This window comes from Pan troglodytes, chromosome 20 (assembly GCF_028858775.2).
Source record: "Pan troglodytes isolate AG18354 chromosome 20, NHGRI_mPanTro3-v2.0_pri, whole genome shotgun sequence".
NCBI lineage: Eukaryota > Metazoa > Chordata > Mammalia > Primates > Hominidae > Pan > Pan troglodytes.
In genome coordinates, this window is record NC_072418.2 from 13,144,413 (window position 1) to 13,160,264 (window position 15,852).

Consider the following 15,852-nt stretch of genomic DNA (forward strand, 5'->3'; position numbering starts at 1 on the left):
ACTAGCATTTTTCTTTCTCCTGGGGAGATGTGAGAAATATCTGCGAGCTCTGGGTTCACACAGCACCTCCTGCTGATTCTCATCTGGGGACCTTCCAGGTACCCAACCAGTTTCCCAGAGTACTCAACCCCCCTCTTGGTTCAAGAATGAGCTGGAAAGTCAGACAGCTGAGCTGGTCCTGGCTTCTGGCCGGCCCCTGCCCCCATGCCCTCCTCTGGTCACCGCTTTCGGCAGTTCCAATCCACCCCCACCCCCATCTACTCAATTGGAGGGTTCCAGGGTCTCTGTTTCCGTCATGGTCCAATGGTTCATTTCCAGATAGGGAGAGCAAGTGACTGTCTCTCGCCCCTGGAGCTGCTTAATTATACCTCCCCACGCCCATCCCACTAGCCTCAGGTCCAGATCAGTTTATCCCCCAGCTCAGGCCACCGCTCCTCGTTTCCTCCTTCTTCTGCAACCCCAGCTGTGTCCTGACACCCCCACCCACCTCACATTACGCACTCCCACCCGCTTCCAGATCTCTAACCAACGTTACAGCATACCCCCGCCAAGAATTTGGCCCAGCCCAGGACTCTCAAATATGATCTGGGGAGAACTCACAGCCCCTGCAAATTCCCTAGAAGCCGTTTTGAGTGTGTAATGGGGGGGGGGGTGTTCCTGAGAGAAGTGGGGAACACAGTTTTGGCCCTTGGAATACCCGGCGGCTGCTGATGGGGGGGCCGGTTTTTGCTCGGCGTTCGCCCACGCCGGGAGCCCCCTCTGGCGGGGAGAAAAGTGGCTGTGGGGGTTGAAGACCGGCAGTCTTTTTTTTTTTTTTTTTTTTTTTCAAATAAGGAGAAGGGCGCGGGGGGAGGGCGGTGGCAGACGGCATCGCGTGCCCTGGGGAGCCCGTGACAGGGGGCGCACGGGGGCAGGGGTCTGGTCCCCGGGTCGCGCAGCAGAGCAGTTTCGCGTTCGAGCTCTTATCGGCGTGGGGGGTGGGCAGTGGGACACGCGGGCGCGTGCACTCCCCCCGCCCAGCAGCCATCCTTAGGGGGGGTTGAGGGGGATGGGGGCGCACTCGGATCCCGCTCGCTCTCTGCTTGCTCGCTCGGCGCGGCGCTGGGGGAGGCGGGAGCGTGAGTCACGGCGACTCCCGATTTAGGTGCCGGAAGGGGGGCTCTGCTGGCGGGGGCCGCAGGGAGGAGGCTCGCCTGTTTACTCGCCTGAAAAGGGCACGGGGGTGCGCTCCGCGGCTACCTGGGACCTTCCTCAGTTTACCTCTCGCAGAAGCGCTTTAGAAGAGGCAGCGATGTATAGAGCGGTGGGCCGGCAGCTGCGGTATCCGCCACAGGGTGTCTTCCTGGAGCCACAAGGGAACCAATGGGACACACCCCAGAAACACCCCAGAGGCCCCAGGCCGACCACACACATACACTCACGCACACGCACACACTAACATACATAGACGCCCTCCGACACTACAGTCAGACGACAGAGGCCGAATCGCGTGCACAACTCCGCAAGCACACACCGACCACAAACGCATCCAAGCGCTTGAGAACACATTCACAGTCCCCAGGCCACCTGAAAAAGACCACGTAGGGATGCACATCCTCCAAATAGGTAGCACATGTGCGCACACATCCTTCACCCACAGACACACACAGTTATACACACAGCCAAATCCAGAGAAACGGGCAGACAACAGCAGCCAACCACGTGCGCACACACACTTCCAGCCGACACTGAAAACACAGACAACCCTCGGAAGAGGCCACGTGCGCGCACATCCCGCCCCGGGCCCGCACCATCACTATCCTCCGACGCACAGACAGGAGATCCCACACACTCTGCCGCCGCCCGCTGCAGGCACCGCGCCGGTGGCACTAGGACCACTCCTCAAAAACTACCCCCGGCCAGGGGTAGCGGCGAGGACACGCCAGCACCGGACTCCGCCCTCGCCATGATGGACCGACTGACTGACACTCTGGCAACCAGTCCGGTGTCTGCTTCCAGATCGGATTAACCGTTTAACTCCTTCGTGCCTGTGCGCGCCGCGGCCAAGCAGGGTGCTTTGAAGACAGACGAGTTCCAGCGCCCCCTCCCAGCCCGGAGCGGGGATCTGCGTGGGCGGGAAGGGCCCCCCTCCTTAGGTAGCTGCCCCCCGCTGGCCCGGACGGAGGAGGAGGGGGGCGGCGCTGACAGCCGCGGCGGGCGGGGGGCGGGGAGGGGCGGGACGGCGCGGAGGAGCCGGGGCTGGCGCCGAGCGGGGCGCGGAACGCGGAGCGCGGAGCGCGGAGAGCGCCGCCCGGCACTGAGCAGAGCTCCAGGCGCCGAAAGGAAGCTGCAGAGCCCGGCCCGGGGGCGATTGGCCCGCAGCGCCCCCGGGTCTGTCCCCGGGGCGCCATGGCCCTACCGCGGCCGGGCGCACCCGCGGGGCCCTGGGCTCGCTGGCTTGCGCGCAGCTGAGCGGGGTGTAGGTTGGAAGGGCCAGGGCCCCCCGGGGCGCAAGTGGGGGCCGGCGCCATGGAACCCCCGACCGTCCCCTCGGAAAGGAGCCTGTCTCTGTCACTGCCCGGGCCCCGGGAGGGCCAGGCCACCCTGAAGCCTCCCCCCCAGCACCTGTGGCGGCAGCCTCGGACCCCCATCCGTATCCAGCAGCGCGGCTACTCCGACAGCGCGGAGCGCGCCGAGCCGGAGCGGCAGCCGCACCGGCCCATAGAGCGCGCCGATGCCATGGACACCAGCGACCGGCCCGGCCTGCGCACGACCCGCATGTCCTGGCCCTCGTCCTTCCATGGCACTGGCACCGGCAGCGGCGGCGCGGGCGGAGGCAGCAGCAGGCGGTAAGACTCCCCGCGGCGGATACGCGCGGAACGGATGGGCGCGCAGGGAGGAGGCAACTCGAGCTGCCGGCCGCAGGGGGCGCTAGGATGCGGGTGGGGTCGGTTTGGCTGGCGGGGGCGGAGGGAATTCGGCTGCGGGGGCGTCTAGGACCTGGCCCCTGGTTGTGCGCTCTACGGGAGGCTTCCTGCTGAAGCCCATCCTGGGGTCCATTTAGGGGGCGCCACGCTACGCGTGGTGTTAACGAGGTCTGGGTTGGGGAAGGGGGCTGCACATTTAGGGGTCTGTATTCTTGGTGACAGTGCAGAACAGCTGCTAAGCTGAGAACCACTTGGAGGGACCTTCCTGGGGGCACTATACTGAGGGCTAGATTCGCAGTGTTTGGGGTACTCTTGGAGCACTCCATAAGGGGGTGCCTGCTAGGACCAGGATCTTTACTTCAGGGTGGGGTGTTCTCAGGGTCCTTCTAGGGGATGGAGGACTCTATTGCGGGGATGTTAGTGGACTCCTCCTGCAGCAGCTGGGGTCAGAAATCCAGAGGGTGCCTCTTGGGGGAGCACTGTTTTGGGAGCCTTGCGTTAGATTGGAGTTCCCCTCTCAGGGCAAGAGTGTTAGCGTTAAGTAGCTGTTCAGAGGCAGGAAACAGTGGAGGGGGGGCGCAGTCCCAGCACAGAGGGAAGGAGTCCCCGACTGCAGAGGTGACAGCATAGTGAGGATGCGTGTGTGTTGAGCTTGGTCTCCTCTGAGGGTATCCTCCGACTGACCTCCGTTTGCTCCAGCTGTCCGGGTATGACCAGCTGTGGCTACCTCAGTTGTGTGCTCTGTGTGAGCTTCTGGGGTCTTGTGATGGTGACACAATGACTATGTGTCCTCCAGGGACAGTGTAATTGTGACAGTGTGACTGTGTATTTCCAGGGTAGTGTGACTGTGTGTTTCTGGGACAGGGTTTGCGACAGTGACTGTGTGTGCTCCAAGAATGCTGTGACTGTCACAGGGTGACTGTGGCCTCATGGGATGCAGTGATTGGGATAGAGTGACTGTTTTCTGCTCCTAGGACAGTGATTGTGCAATGGTGTTGGTGGTCTAGGGACAATGTGATTGTGACGGTCATTTCTGGCATGCAGTGATTGTGGCACTGGGGTGTTTACACTTGGGGAACAATGTGATTGAGTTCGTGGAACAGTCTGTGCTCCTTGGACACTGTGATTGAAACACAGTGGCTGTGTGTTAGTCTTCACCAGGTGCTCACGTCTGAGCGTCGGTGCTCTGACATGTGGTCTGTGTTCCCTCTGCCTGGTGTATCCTAAGAACTGGTGTCCTCTAACCACCTGGTGTTCTTAGTTATTGTTCCTGCTCTGATGGTGCTCCAGGGTCTGATTGCTTGTGCTCCAGCGATGTGTGCAACTGACAGCTTTGCCCGTGTGCTCTACCTGGATGCCCCACTGCTGGGGATATCACCAAGACGGTCAGATTTGGGCTGCTTATCCCTGGAGCTCCTGAGTGAGGCCTCTCTAAGATGTAGCCCTACTCTTCCTAAGTCTCTTTGGGGGTCTTCAGCAGTCATTGCAGCCCTCCAGGCCACCCCCACCTCTGTTCTGGTCACCCCCCAGCCCTAGTCCCCCTGCACCCTTGTACCCACCAGGAAGCAAGTGTCACGGGCCCAGCATACATGGGCTGACATTTCCCAAAGGGAACTGGAGAGAGGCTGAAGGAAGAGAAAGTTGGAATCAACAGAAAATGCTAAAACTGGGGCAGGGGGCCAAACTGGCACATGTCACTGTCCTAAGACACCAAGGGGTGGGTGAAGTGAAGTAGGTTCCAGGCCCCATTTCTTTGCAAGGCTCCAGGGACTCCGCCTAGCCTGGTCTCTGGGGCACTGAGTCTTAGGGGACAGTGGCTGAGTGGTGATAATCATCATTATTTTGGTGGGTATCCATCTCGCAATGGCTCACCCTCCGGCTCCATGCCAGGGACTTTTCCATATGCATCCTCATCCCCAGTGCCCTGGGTATTCCAGCAGGGTATTCCTGCTGGCATATGGAGAAACTGGAGCCCAGAGACAAAACCCTTTCTCTCTTTTTTTTTTTTTTTGACGAAGTCTCCTCTGTCACCCAGGCTGGAGTGCAGTGGCGTGATCTCAGCTCACTGCAACCTCTGCCTTCCGGATTCAAGTGATTCTCCTGCCTCAGCCTCCGGAGTAGCTGGGATTACAGGCGCCCACCACCACACCTGACTAATTTTTGAATTTTTAGTAGAGATGGGGTTTCACCATGTTGGCCAGGCTGGTCTCGAACTCCTGACCTCAGGTGATCTGCCCACCCCTCAGCCTCCCAAAGTGCTGGGATTACAGGCATGAGACACTGCACCCAGCTAAACCTTTTCTCTTTCTCACCCAAACTCACACAACCAGGAGATGGGGGAGCTGGAATTGCAACGCAGGTCCGCCCAATTCCTGTGCATCTTTGTATAAGTGTCTTGCCCTCTCTGAGCCTTAATTTTCCAGTCTGTAGAGTGGGGCTGTTGTTGGCACTGCCATGTGGGGGTCACTTTGAGGGTTCTGTGAGCTTGGAGATGTGTGTAAAGGACTTAACATAATCAGTAGATCTCCATTCAGGGACCTGGACTAAGGAGGGGGGACCTGGGTGGATCCCATTTCTCCAGGGTGAGTAGAAAAAAACAGGAACCTTAACCACATCCCCACGTAGACTCGGGTTTCTGTTTCACTCTGGGCCTGTGCACCCTTCAGTGTCTGTGCTGAGGTCCAAAGCTGGGACTGATGGGTGGGCTGTAGCTGGCATCAGTGCCAGGGTCCTCCCCCATTCCCAGGGAAAAGGAGGAAGGTGTCTGATGGCAACCTCAATGCTTAGAACAGGCATTTCTTCAAAAAGGGGGTTTTCACCAGGGCACATACAGGATTCAGTGCTCCCCACACTGGAGTTCATCCAGCTACTGCAAAAGGAGTCCGGCGAGCTCCCCGATTTGGGTCAAAGGAATCCCCAGAGAGAGGGCACTGCCCACCCCCAACCGGAGATGTCATCCAAACCTCCCCTCCAGACCTGAAGATGTATGAGACGGCTGAGTCACGGCACAGCCACGATCTGTCAAGAGGCAGATGGAGAGGGAGGAAGAGGAGGACTTTGGTGGTGGGGGTGGGGAGCTGTCTGAACTGGGGACGGGGCCAACATACGGACCCTGCGTCCCCCTTCCCTGGGCCCTAAAACTTCCCCATCGAGGTGGGGGCACAGTGTGGCCCCAGGAGCAGGTGGAGGCAGCCGAGCTGGGGTCTCCGTCTGGTCGCTGGTCTCTGTCTCCACTTGGGTCCTCGCCTTCCCCTTGTCCCTGGCGCTCCCAAGTCCCTGGATGTGGGTTGGGAGCGGGTCTCCCCGCGCGCCCTCTGCCTGACGACGAGGAAGGCACAGCCTGGGTGTGCGCTCCGAGCGCGGACCTGCTCCAGGGACGCCGCCAGTCCCGGAGCAAAGCAAAGTCGCCGCCACCGTCGCGGCGCCCAGTATTATTATTTTATGCTTATTGAGCGTCCTGGAGAGCGGGCGCCAGGCCGGCTGACCGCAGGCTGCGTGTGGGGTCCTCGCCCTCCCGGGCTTGGGACCAGGCCGCTTTCCCCATGCGCCAGCCCCTGCCACACGATGCGGGGACTGTCGTCTGGAGGACAGGGAGGAACCTGGCCGAAAAGTTGCAGCCGTGGAGTTCCCGTCCCGCCTCTGCGCGCTTGCCCGGCAGGCCGGTGAACCCCAGCATTCTTGGCTCTGCGCTTCCTGCCCGGGAAACAGAGACCATGGGACTTGCCCAAGGTCACACAGCGAGGAAGGTGAGAATAGGAGTTAAAAACCAGATCTCGGCCAGGCGCGGTGGCTCTGTAATCTGAGCACTTTGGGAGACCGAGGTGGGCGGATCACGAATGAGGTCAGGAGTTCAAGATCATCCTGGCCAACATGGTGAAACCCTGTTTCTACTAAAAATAAAAAAATTAGCCGGGTATGGTGGCACACGTCTGTAATCCTAGCTACTCGGGAGGCTGAGGCAGGAGAATCGCTTGAACCCGGGAGGCAGAGGTTGCAGTGAGTCGAGATGGCACCACTGCACTCCAGCCTGGCAGCAGAGCGAGACCCTGTCTCAAAAAAAAAAACAAAAAACAAAAAACAGATCTGCTCCACTGCAGACCTCTGGGTAACATTCACATGGCAGCCCTGCCCGCTGACTCGCTGTGTGACTTGGGGTCAGTGTTTGTGCCTCTCGGAGCCTCAGTTTCCTCATCAGTCAAACGGGGCTGAAAAATAAGAACTGTCCACCCCCAGGGCTGTGGTGAGGCTGATATGTTTGACGTAGGTGCTGGGCAGCCAGGAGCTGGTGTTCTGAGAAAGTACTTCCTCAAATGACATCAGCAGAGAGAAAGGGGGCGTCCCCCAAACCGCAAACCCGGCTGGTGGGGAGGGTGCCCCATATTTCATTGGTAACAGATTGACTGCAGGCTCTTATGACTTTAGGAAAACTGGGGCTTTGGACCTGGGAGAGCCACAGTCTGGCAGGGTGAGAACAGAATTGTGAGGGCATCTGAGCCCACTCTTTTCATTGTGGAGTATGAAAGAGTTCAAATCTGGCTGGGCGCGGTGGCTCATGCCTGTAATCCCAGCACTTTGGGAGGCTGAGGCGGGTGGATTATTTGAGGTCAGGAGATTGAGACCAGTCTGGCCAACATGGTGAAACCCCGTCTCTACTAAAAATACAAAAATTAGCCGGGTGGTAGTGGTGCATGCCTGTAATCCCAGCTACTGGTGAGGCTGAGGCAGGAGAATTGGTTGAGCCTGGAAGGCGGAGGTTGCGGTGAGCCGAGATTGGGCCACTGCACTCCAGTCTGGGCGAGAGACTGAGACCCTGTCAAAAAAAAAAAAAAAAAAAGGAAGGAGGGAAGGAAGGAAAGAAAAGAGTTCAAATCCGCTTTTGGCCAGGCGAGGTGGCTCACACCCAGCACTTTGGGAGGCTGACGTGGGAGGATTGCCTGAGGCTAGGAGTTTGAGACCAGCCTGGGCAACATAGTGAGACCCTATCTCTACAAAAAGAAAAAAATAAAAGAAGTAAATCCAGCTTTTGTCCTGGACTCGCTGTGTGACCTTCACCTGTCAGAGCCTCCGTCTCCTTATTTCTAGCAGATTCGTTCATTCCACAAACACTGAGCGCCTTCAGAACTGTGGCTGAGAATGCTGTAGACCAAGTTTGTCCAACCCGTGGCCCAGGATGGCATTGAATTCGGCCCAACACAAATTCGTAAACTTTCTTAAAACAATGAGATTCTTTTTTTTTTTTCTTCTCATTAGCTATTGTTAGTGTTAGTGTATTTTATGTGTGGCCCAAGACAATTATTCGTCTTTCAGTGTGGCCCAGGGATGCCAAAAGATTGCACACCCTTGCCATAGACACATTCCCTGCTGCCCTGAAATTGTCAGACTAGAGGGTGAAGCAGAAATAGCAAGTAAAGGGCCGGGTGCGGTGGCTGAGGCCTGTAATCCCAGCACTTTGGGAGGCCAAGGCAGGTGGATCACTTGAGGCCAGGAGTTCGAGACCAGCCTGGCCAAAACCTGGCAAAACCCTGTCTCTACTAAAAATACAAAAATTAGCTGGGCGCGCGCCTGCAATCCCAGCTACTTGGGAGGCTGAGGTGGGAGGAGGATTGCATGAACCCAGGAGGCGGAGGTTGCAGTGAGCCGAGATTGCGCCACTTCACTCCAGCCTGGGTGACAAAGCCAGACTCCGTCTCAAAAAAAAAAAAAAGAAATAGCAAGTAAAGCTGTATGATAATTCAAGATGGTCACACATAGGATATGAAAAAAAGAGGGATCCTGAGGTCAGGGAAGGCCTCTCTGAGGAGGTGACATTTGAACAAAGACCCAAATAAAATGAGGGAGGTAAGGGCCGGGCGCAGTTGGCTCACACCTGTAATCCCAGCACTTTGGGAGGCCGAGGCAGGTGGATCACGAGGTCACGAGTTCAAGACCAGTCTGGCCAGGATGTTGAAACTCCATCTCTACTAAAAATACAAAAATTAGCTGGGTGCAGTGGCAAGTGCCTGTAATCCCAGCTACTCAGGAGGCTGAGGCAGGAGAACTGCTTGAACCCAGGAAGTGGAGGTTGCAGTGAGCCAAGACCATGCCAGTGCACTTCAGTCTGGGTGACAGAGCAAGACTCCATCTAACAAAAAACAAAAGAGGGAGGTTGCTACATGGGTGTCTGATGGAAGAGGGTGCCAACCAGAGGGAAGAGCCAGTGCAGAGGTCCTGTGGTGGGAGTGTGTCTGATACATTGGAGGCAAGTGTGTCTGAGGCAGAGTGAGCGAGGAGGCAGTGGAAAAAAAGGAGGGAGCGAGGTGACAGGCAGCTCATGTAAGGGCTCATAGACCATTAGGCCATGATCAAGGTTGGCTTTAGGCCTCAGTTTACATCTGGCTTCCTAGGACGGGACAAGCATCATTGGGCTGGAAGGAAACTCATCCATAAAGGGCTTGTGTAGCCTCATGGCTAAAATTCCTGTCTCTGAAGCCAGACAGCTGGGTCCATAATCCAGCTCTGATCTTTCTAGATTGGGAGACCCTGGCCAAGTCACTCCTCTCTGGGCCTTGGCTTCCCCGTCTCTGAAATGGGCCCAGTAAAAACCGTATTCCCAAGGGCTGATCTGACGAACTGGCAAAACAATTCAGGGAAGCTAAGGGCGTTGAAACCTTAACTGGTCGGTGAACAAAAATGCATTTCTGGGACAGGTATAGTGGCTCATGCCCAACACACTTTGGGAGGCTGAGAGGGAGGCGGATCACTTGAGCCTGGGAGGTGGAGGTTGCAGTGAGCCAATATCATGTCACTTGCACTGCAGTCTGGGTGACTGAGTGAGACCCTGTCAAAAAAAAAAAAAAAAGAATATCACCTGGTAGGTGTCTGGTGGGTATTTTGTGAGGATTAAATGAGATCATAAGACCAAGTGTGGTGGCTCACGCCTGTAATCCCAGCACTTTGGGAGGCCAAGGCAGGCAGATCACTTGAGTCCAGGAGCTCAAGACCAGCCTGGGCAACATAGGAAAACCCCATCTCTAGAAAAAGTACAAAAAATTAGTCGGGCATGGTGGCGCACATGCTACTCAGCTACTTAGCTGCTCAGGAAGCTGAGGTTGAAGGATCACTTGACCGCAGGAAGTTGAGACTGCAGTGAGCTATGATCGTGCCACTGTACTCCAGCCTCGATGACAGAGTGAGATCCTGTCTCAAAAGAGAGAGAGAGAGAGAGAGAGAGAGATCATAGCTAGAGGCACTGGATGCACAGGAAGCTTTCTAAAGGGTTAGTTGCTATCATCACCATCATCGTCATTATCATCATCATCTATACCCTCTGGCTAGTATAGTGATTTGCATATTATAAGCCTTCAGTAAATATTTGTCAAATACTGATAATAACTGTAGCTCATATTGAGTGCTTACTAGGTTCAGACACTTTTCTGAGCTTTTTATGTGTCCATCCATGGGGTGAGTGGTAGTATTATACCCATTTTACAACTGGGAAAACTGAGGCTCAATGAAATGAAGTGACTAGCCCGAGATCAAATGGCTAAGAAGTGCCAGAGGCCACACGCAAGCCCAGGCTTCCTCACTCTGGGCCCCATGGCATCAGAGCCAACACTAGAGAAGGAAGGGTATTTCACAGAGGTGGACTCGAAAATAGAGATTCACTGTTGGGCGCGGTGGCTCACACGGGTGGATCACTTGAGGCCAGGAATTCGAGACCAACCTGGCCAACATGGTGAAACCCCATTTCTACTAAAAATACAAGAAAAATTCGCCAGGTATTGTGGCACATGCCTGTAATCCCAGCTACTTGGGAGGCTGAGGCACGAGAATCCTTTGAACCTAGCAAGCAGAGGTTGCAGTGAGCCAAGATCGTGCCACTGCACTCCAGTCTGGGTGACAGTGCGAGACTGTTGAAAAAGAAAGAAAGAAAGAGAGAAAGGGGGAAAGGGAGGAAGGAGAAAGGAAAGGAAAGGAAAGGAAGGAAGGAAGAAATGGAAGGAAGGAAGGAAAATAAGGAAAGGAAGGAGAAAAGGAAAAGAAAGAGAGAGAGGGACGGAGGGGAAAGGAAAGGAAAGGAAAGAAGGAAGGAAGAAAGAAAGAGAAAGAAAGAGAGGAAGGAAAGAAAGAAAAGAAAAGAAAATAGAGATTCACCCTCTTTTCTCTTTTTTTTCGTGAGACAGGGTCTCACTGTCTCAAGATGGTGCAGTGGCACCTTCATAACTCACTGCAACCTCAACCTCTTGGCTCAGGTAATCTTCCCACCTCAGCCTCCAAAGTAGCTGGGACCACAGGCTCATCCCACTATGCCCTGCTAATTTTTGTCATCTTTTGTAGAGATGGGATCTCGCCATGTCACCCGGGCTGGTCTCGAACTCCTGGGCTCAAGCGATCCGCCCACCTTCACCTCCCAAAGTGCTGGGATTACAGGCATGAGCCACCACACCTGCCTTCTAGGGGTGTCTTAAGAGTTGTAAGACACATCTCAGAAGCTGTGGGTGGCATTCTAGGTTGTCCCCAAGGACTGTGGGGTGCATCTTGGGATTCTGTTCTAGGGTGTGAGACTGTCTTAGGAGCTGGAGAGGAATCTAGTTGTGTCCCTGGGGTCTATTGGGGCACCCCAGATTTTGCTGGCATCTCCATGGTTACTAGGGCATCCCCTGAGTCTGAAGGCATTCCCGAGGTTGTCTTGGGGTCTCAGCACTTGTGGGGGCATCTCAGAGATGCTGTAGAACCATTCAGGGATTAAGGGACATCTGAGGGACTGTGGAGGTGTTCCTGGGGTCTGTGGAGAACTCTAGGATTTGGTGGGAACCTATATTCGGTCTATGAAAATGGCTCTGTGGGTGTGGGGGATTCTGGGGGTACTGAGGGAGGGTCTATGCATGATGGGATGATGAGAGTTGGGGATGATGAGGAGCTCTGGAGGAATTTTGGGGCATCTGAGGAACTGTGGTGGGGGTTCTGGGATCTGAAGGGTTTTCCCTGGGCTCTCAGAGCACCACTGGCAGGGAGTTTGTGGGAGTGCCCCCAGAGATTTGGGGGCATCCCTGGCATTTGTGGGTGCACCCTGGGATTCTCAGGGCACTCCTGGGGCTTGTGGCATGTCTCAGAAACAGTGAGAATACTGCTAGGATTATGGGGGCATCTGGAGAGCTATGAGAGTGCCCTAGGGTTTATGAGGGTGTCTCAGAACACCTCTAAGTTGTGCTGAGAAGCCCCGGGATTTGGGGGGGTACCCCTGGACTTCTTGTGTGGGGTTGTCTCAGGGACAATGAGGGTGCTCCTTGGGATTCTGAGAGACTGTGGGGTGGCTCCTGGGGCTTGTGGGGCCTGTCAACACCACGGGGAGTTTGCAGGAGTGTCCCCACAGATTTGGGGGTGTCCCTGGTGTTTGTGGGGACGCATACGGCGATTGTGAGGACATTAGAGCCAACGCGGGCGGCTTTGGGGTCTGCGGGAGAGTCCCCACCAGAGCCGTGCGGGCGCCCCAGACCCGCCCCGCCCTGGGGGCGGCTCCAGCGCGAAGCCGGAAGGGCCGAGGCGACAGGGCGGGGTGGGGCCCGCGGGCCCGGGGCTGGGCAGGCGGCCTGCGTGGGCCTCGCGGGGTGGGCGGCGCAGCTCCCCAGCGCCCGCCGAGGCGGGGCCGCCCCGCCGCCATGGCGCGGCCGCGCGGCCTAGGCCGCATCCCGGAGCTGCAACTGGTGGCCTTCCCGGTGGCGGTGGCGGCTGAGGACGAGGCGTTCCTGCCCGAGTCCCTGGCCCCGCGCGCGCCCCGCCGCCCGCGTTCGCCGCCCTCCTCGCCCGTTTTCTTCGCCAGCCCGTCCCCAACTTTCCGCAGACGCCTTCGGCTTCTCCGCAGCTGCCAGGATTTGGGCCGCCAGGCTTGGGCTGGGGCTGGGTAAGTGCAGCGCTGGTGGCCGTGGGTTCAAGTCGCCCCTGGCCACCTGGCGCACTCCAGGGTCTAGGGTTCGTGGCTCACTCTCTCCAGCCTCACTTTCCTCTTCTGTCACATAGCAGCGATCAAAATCATCCCTGCCCGCCAGGGTTGCCCTGGAGACCTCTGATAGGGCATGCAGTAGACGTTTAATAAATGTTGCATCCTTCCCACTTCCTGTGCAAACCTGAAGCTGCGGTCACGCTTTGGAGGAGTGAGGGCGACCTGCCATCCAGGTCATGTGTTCATCCTGGGGTATGTGTTCAGTTCTCTCAGCCTCAGTCTACTGGCCTGTGAAATGGGGCCAGTCATGCCCTCTGGGGGTGGCCTTGCGGTGAGGCTTGGTGTCACTCCTAGTACCGGGCCACGGAGGGCAAATGGAAGTTCCCTTTCTGGCCAGACGGGGTGGGCTGCGGGGGCTTGAAGTCTGGGAGTGACAGGCCCCGAGGCCACATCCAGTCTGGCTTTCTAATGTCCTTATATCCTGGAGGCAGAAGTTGGCAGCCCGGAGTTGGGCACTGGCTGGCCCTGGGGGCTTCTCCGGGTCCTCAGCCTCCCCCTCTAACACCTACTTTCCACGTGCAATTGAGGCACAGACTGAAGGAGGGCACTGCGGGGCAGGACCGGGCCCAGCGACTGGCCCCAGGAACGAAATGGGGCGGGGACAGAAGAGGAAGAGGGGCCGGGGCCTTTGGGAGCCCCGCGTGGGGTCCGCAGGGTGTGTGTAGGGAAATCGTTGCTTCTCTCTGGGTCTCTCTCTCTGCGTCCTGCGTCTCTGTCTCCACTTCTGTCTCTTCTGTCTCTGTTTTGTCTCTCCTTCCCACCGCTGAGCTGCACCTTCCCCTCCCCTGGGTTTATGTCACCCGGCCCCACACTCGAGTCCCGTTTCCCCGGGGGCGCACGGCGATCAGAGACCTAGAGCGGGCCCAGCTCGACGTCAGGGCGGGGAGGGGGGAAAGGCGGGGCCGGAGGCGGTGGCAGGAGGGCGGGCCTGGAGCCGGGAAACCGGAGCCCCGGGGCACCCCAGAGGCCTAGGAGGGAGGAGACGGGGCGGGGGGGCGGGGGGGCGGGGGGAGTGTGCGTCCGATTCCGCAGGACCCCTGCAGGGGGAGGCAGACAGAGCACCCGTGCGCTCCCCTCCCCCGTGCAGACCCAGGAACGCTGGACCGCCCGGGGCTGTCCCTGGGGGGGTCACCAGAGGCGTGGAGGCGGTGCCGGCAGTGGAGGCCGCAGACACCTTGGGCCTGGCCAGCAGCGCGCGCCACACCGCCCTGCCGCTGTCCCCATGCGCGCCCCGACGACGGCGCTTGGCTCCCATGCGCTCCGGTGCAGCGCCCCGGGCCCGGCCCCGGCCCCCTGCCCTGGCACTGCCCCCCACGGGCCCCGAGTCCCTGACCCACTTCCCCTTCAGCGATGAGGACACCCGTCGGCACCCTCCGGGCAGATCTGTCAGGTGGGTGGCCCGTGGCCAGTCAGTCCTCTCTTTTAATACTGAAGGGCACTGGCTGTGCTGGGGGGGTGGGGGTGCTGAGTCTACTTGGGTGAGTCCCCTAAGTGGCTTCCAGGATCTGGCTGGGGCCCCACCCCCTTTCCTGGCTCTAAAGGCCTGGGGTGCTACTGAGGGCTTCTTGAAGGTGGCAGCCCTCAAAGTGGGTGCTGGGTCCATTCCTGCCTATCCAAGGTAGGACCCGTCACCCTCTTTGTGTCCTTAAACCTGGGCTTCTGGCATTCACTTTGGCTGCAAATATGGGTGTCCAGCGTCACCTGGGCTCCACTCCCAGGCCACTGGCCTAGAACCAGATCCCTAAGTCCCTGCCTGGCTCAGTGTCTCCAGCCTTACCTTCCCCACCCCCTCTCATGCTGGAGCTGCCAGGCTGAAAACCAAGCTGGGTTGGGGGTGGGGAGGGGAGATTCTGGGTCTCATGGAGGGTGTTTAGAATAGGCTGGACTGAGCTGGGGCTGTGAGTGGCCTTTAAGTTCTCAGAATTCTCAGGGGTTTCTAGCCTTGTTCTTGCTTTCCTGCTCCATGGTCTCTAACACAGACACACACACAGGGCCGCACACAGGGCAATCCGGGTCACCTGGTGTTTACCGTACTAGGTGTGGGTCTCCTGGCTGCACCAAGAGGACCCTGCAGTTGACTCATGGCCACACACAGGTGACACACAGACCACAGCAACCCTGGCCCATCCCTCGCACATCCTCGTCTACACTGCGTTCCTCCACAGTGGGGGACATTGTATTTTGGTGAGACACATTCTCACCAAAATACACACCCAGGGCCCACACATGTTCCTGCATGCTGTACTCCCACCTGCACCAGATACACACAGGAACGCACCCCATGCCCACACAGGGGTCAGGGACTGTCACAGTATCAGTGCGACACGGTCTCATAAAGTCACCCAGACTCAGAAATACACAGATAAAGACACAGAGATGCACACAGGCACCCATGAGCACCCAGCCCCTGCTCACACAGGCAGATGTGCAATGCCACAGAGATGTCTATGTGCGATGCCAGGGGGCACACAGACCTCCCTCTCCCCCAGTCTCTTACATACTCAGCCCCCCAAAGAGCTGTGTCACCTGGCACTACACGCCTGCCTGGGAGACACACACCAGCACCCGCCTTCAACCTCCGTGTGACCTTCACAAAGCAAATGCCAGGCCTTTCCATAAAGGCTGCCTGGCACCACCTACAAGTGAGTCAGGTGGAAAAGCACGGGGAGCCGGGGGAGACACCAGGCCTGCCTGCCCTGTGCGCCCCGCGGGAAGACACTCGACGCAGCTTTGTAGCTCAGCTGCCTGGGTTCAAATCCACATTCTAGGCCGGGTGTGGTGGCTCACGCCTGTAATCCCAGCACTTTGGGAGGCTGAGGTGGGAGGATGGCTTGAGCCCAGGAGTTTGAGACCAGCCTGGGCAACATAGCAAAACCTCATCTCTACAAAATAAATAAATTTTAAAAGAAATCCATGCTCTGCTACTAATAACCATAGTATTTATCCTTTCTGTGCCTCAGTTTCTTC

General features: G+C 57.6%; 2 protein-coding genes across 11 annotated transcripts in view; one reads left to right on the forward strand and one right to left on the reverse strand.

Moving 5' to 3' along the window:
• Window positions 1-2,167, reverse strand: part of CDC37 (cell division cycle 37, HSP90 cochaperone) — a 28,980-nt gene extending 26,813 nt beyond the window's left edge. The window contains exons 1-2 of one of the 3 annotated variants that reach the window (XM_063801171.1): window positions 1,791-2,167; window positions 1,206-1,342 (exon numbers count right to left, since the gene is read on the reverse strand). The gene's annotated coding sequence lies outside the window, so the exon portion shown is untranslated. Of the gene's footprint in view, window positions 1-1,205; window positions 1,727-1,790 lie in introns of those variants that run through there. The other 2 variants (XM_063801169.1, XM_063801172.1) reach the window with 2 other exon arrangements.
• The window catches only part of PDE4A (phosphodiesterase 4A), a 64,122-nt gene that overhangs the window by 13,138 nt on the left and 35,132 nt on the right, over window positions 1-15,852 (forward strand). Inside the window, exon 1 of one of the 8 annotated variants that reach the window (XM_016934987.4) lies at window positions 2,212-2,828. The exons of 3 other annotated variants lie outside the window; for them this stretch is intronic. In XM_016934987.4, the coding sequence (XP_016790476.1) occupies window positions 2,509-2,828 (320 nt within the window). In that variant the 5' untranslated portion in view covers window positions 2,212-2,508. Of the gene's footprint in view, window positions 1-2,211; window positions 2,829-12,425; window positions 12,787-13,972; window positions 14,276-15,852 lie in introns of those variants that run through there. 4 more of the 8 variants (XM_063801165.1, XM_016934989.4, XM_016934992.4 and 1 more) reach the window with 4 other exon arrangements.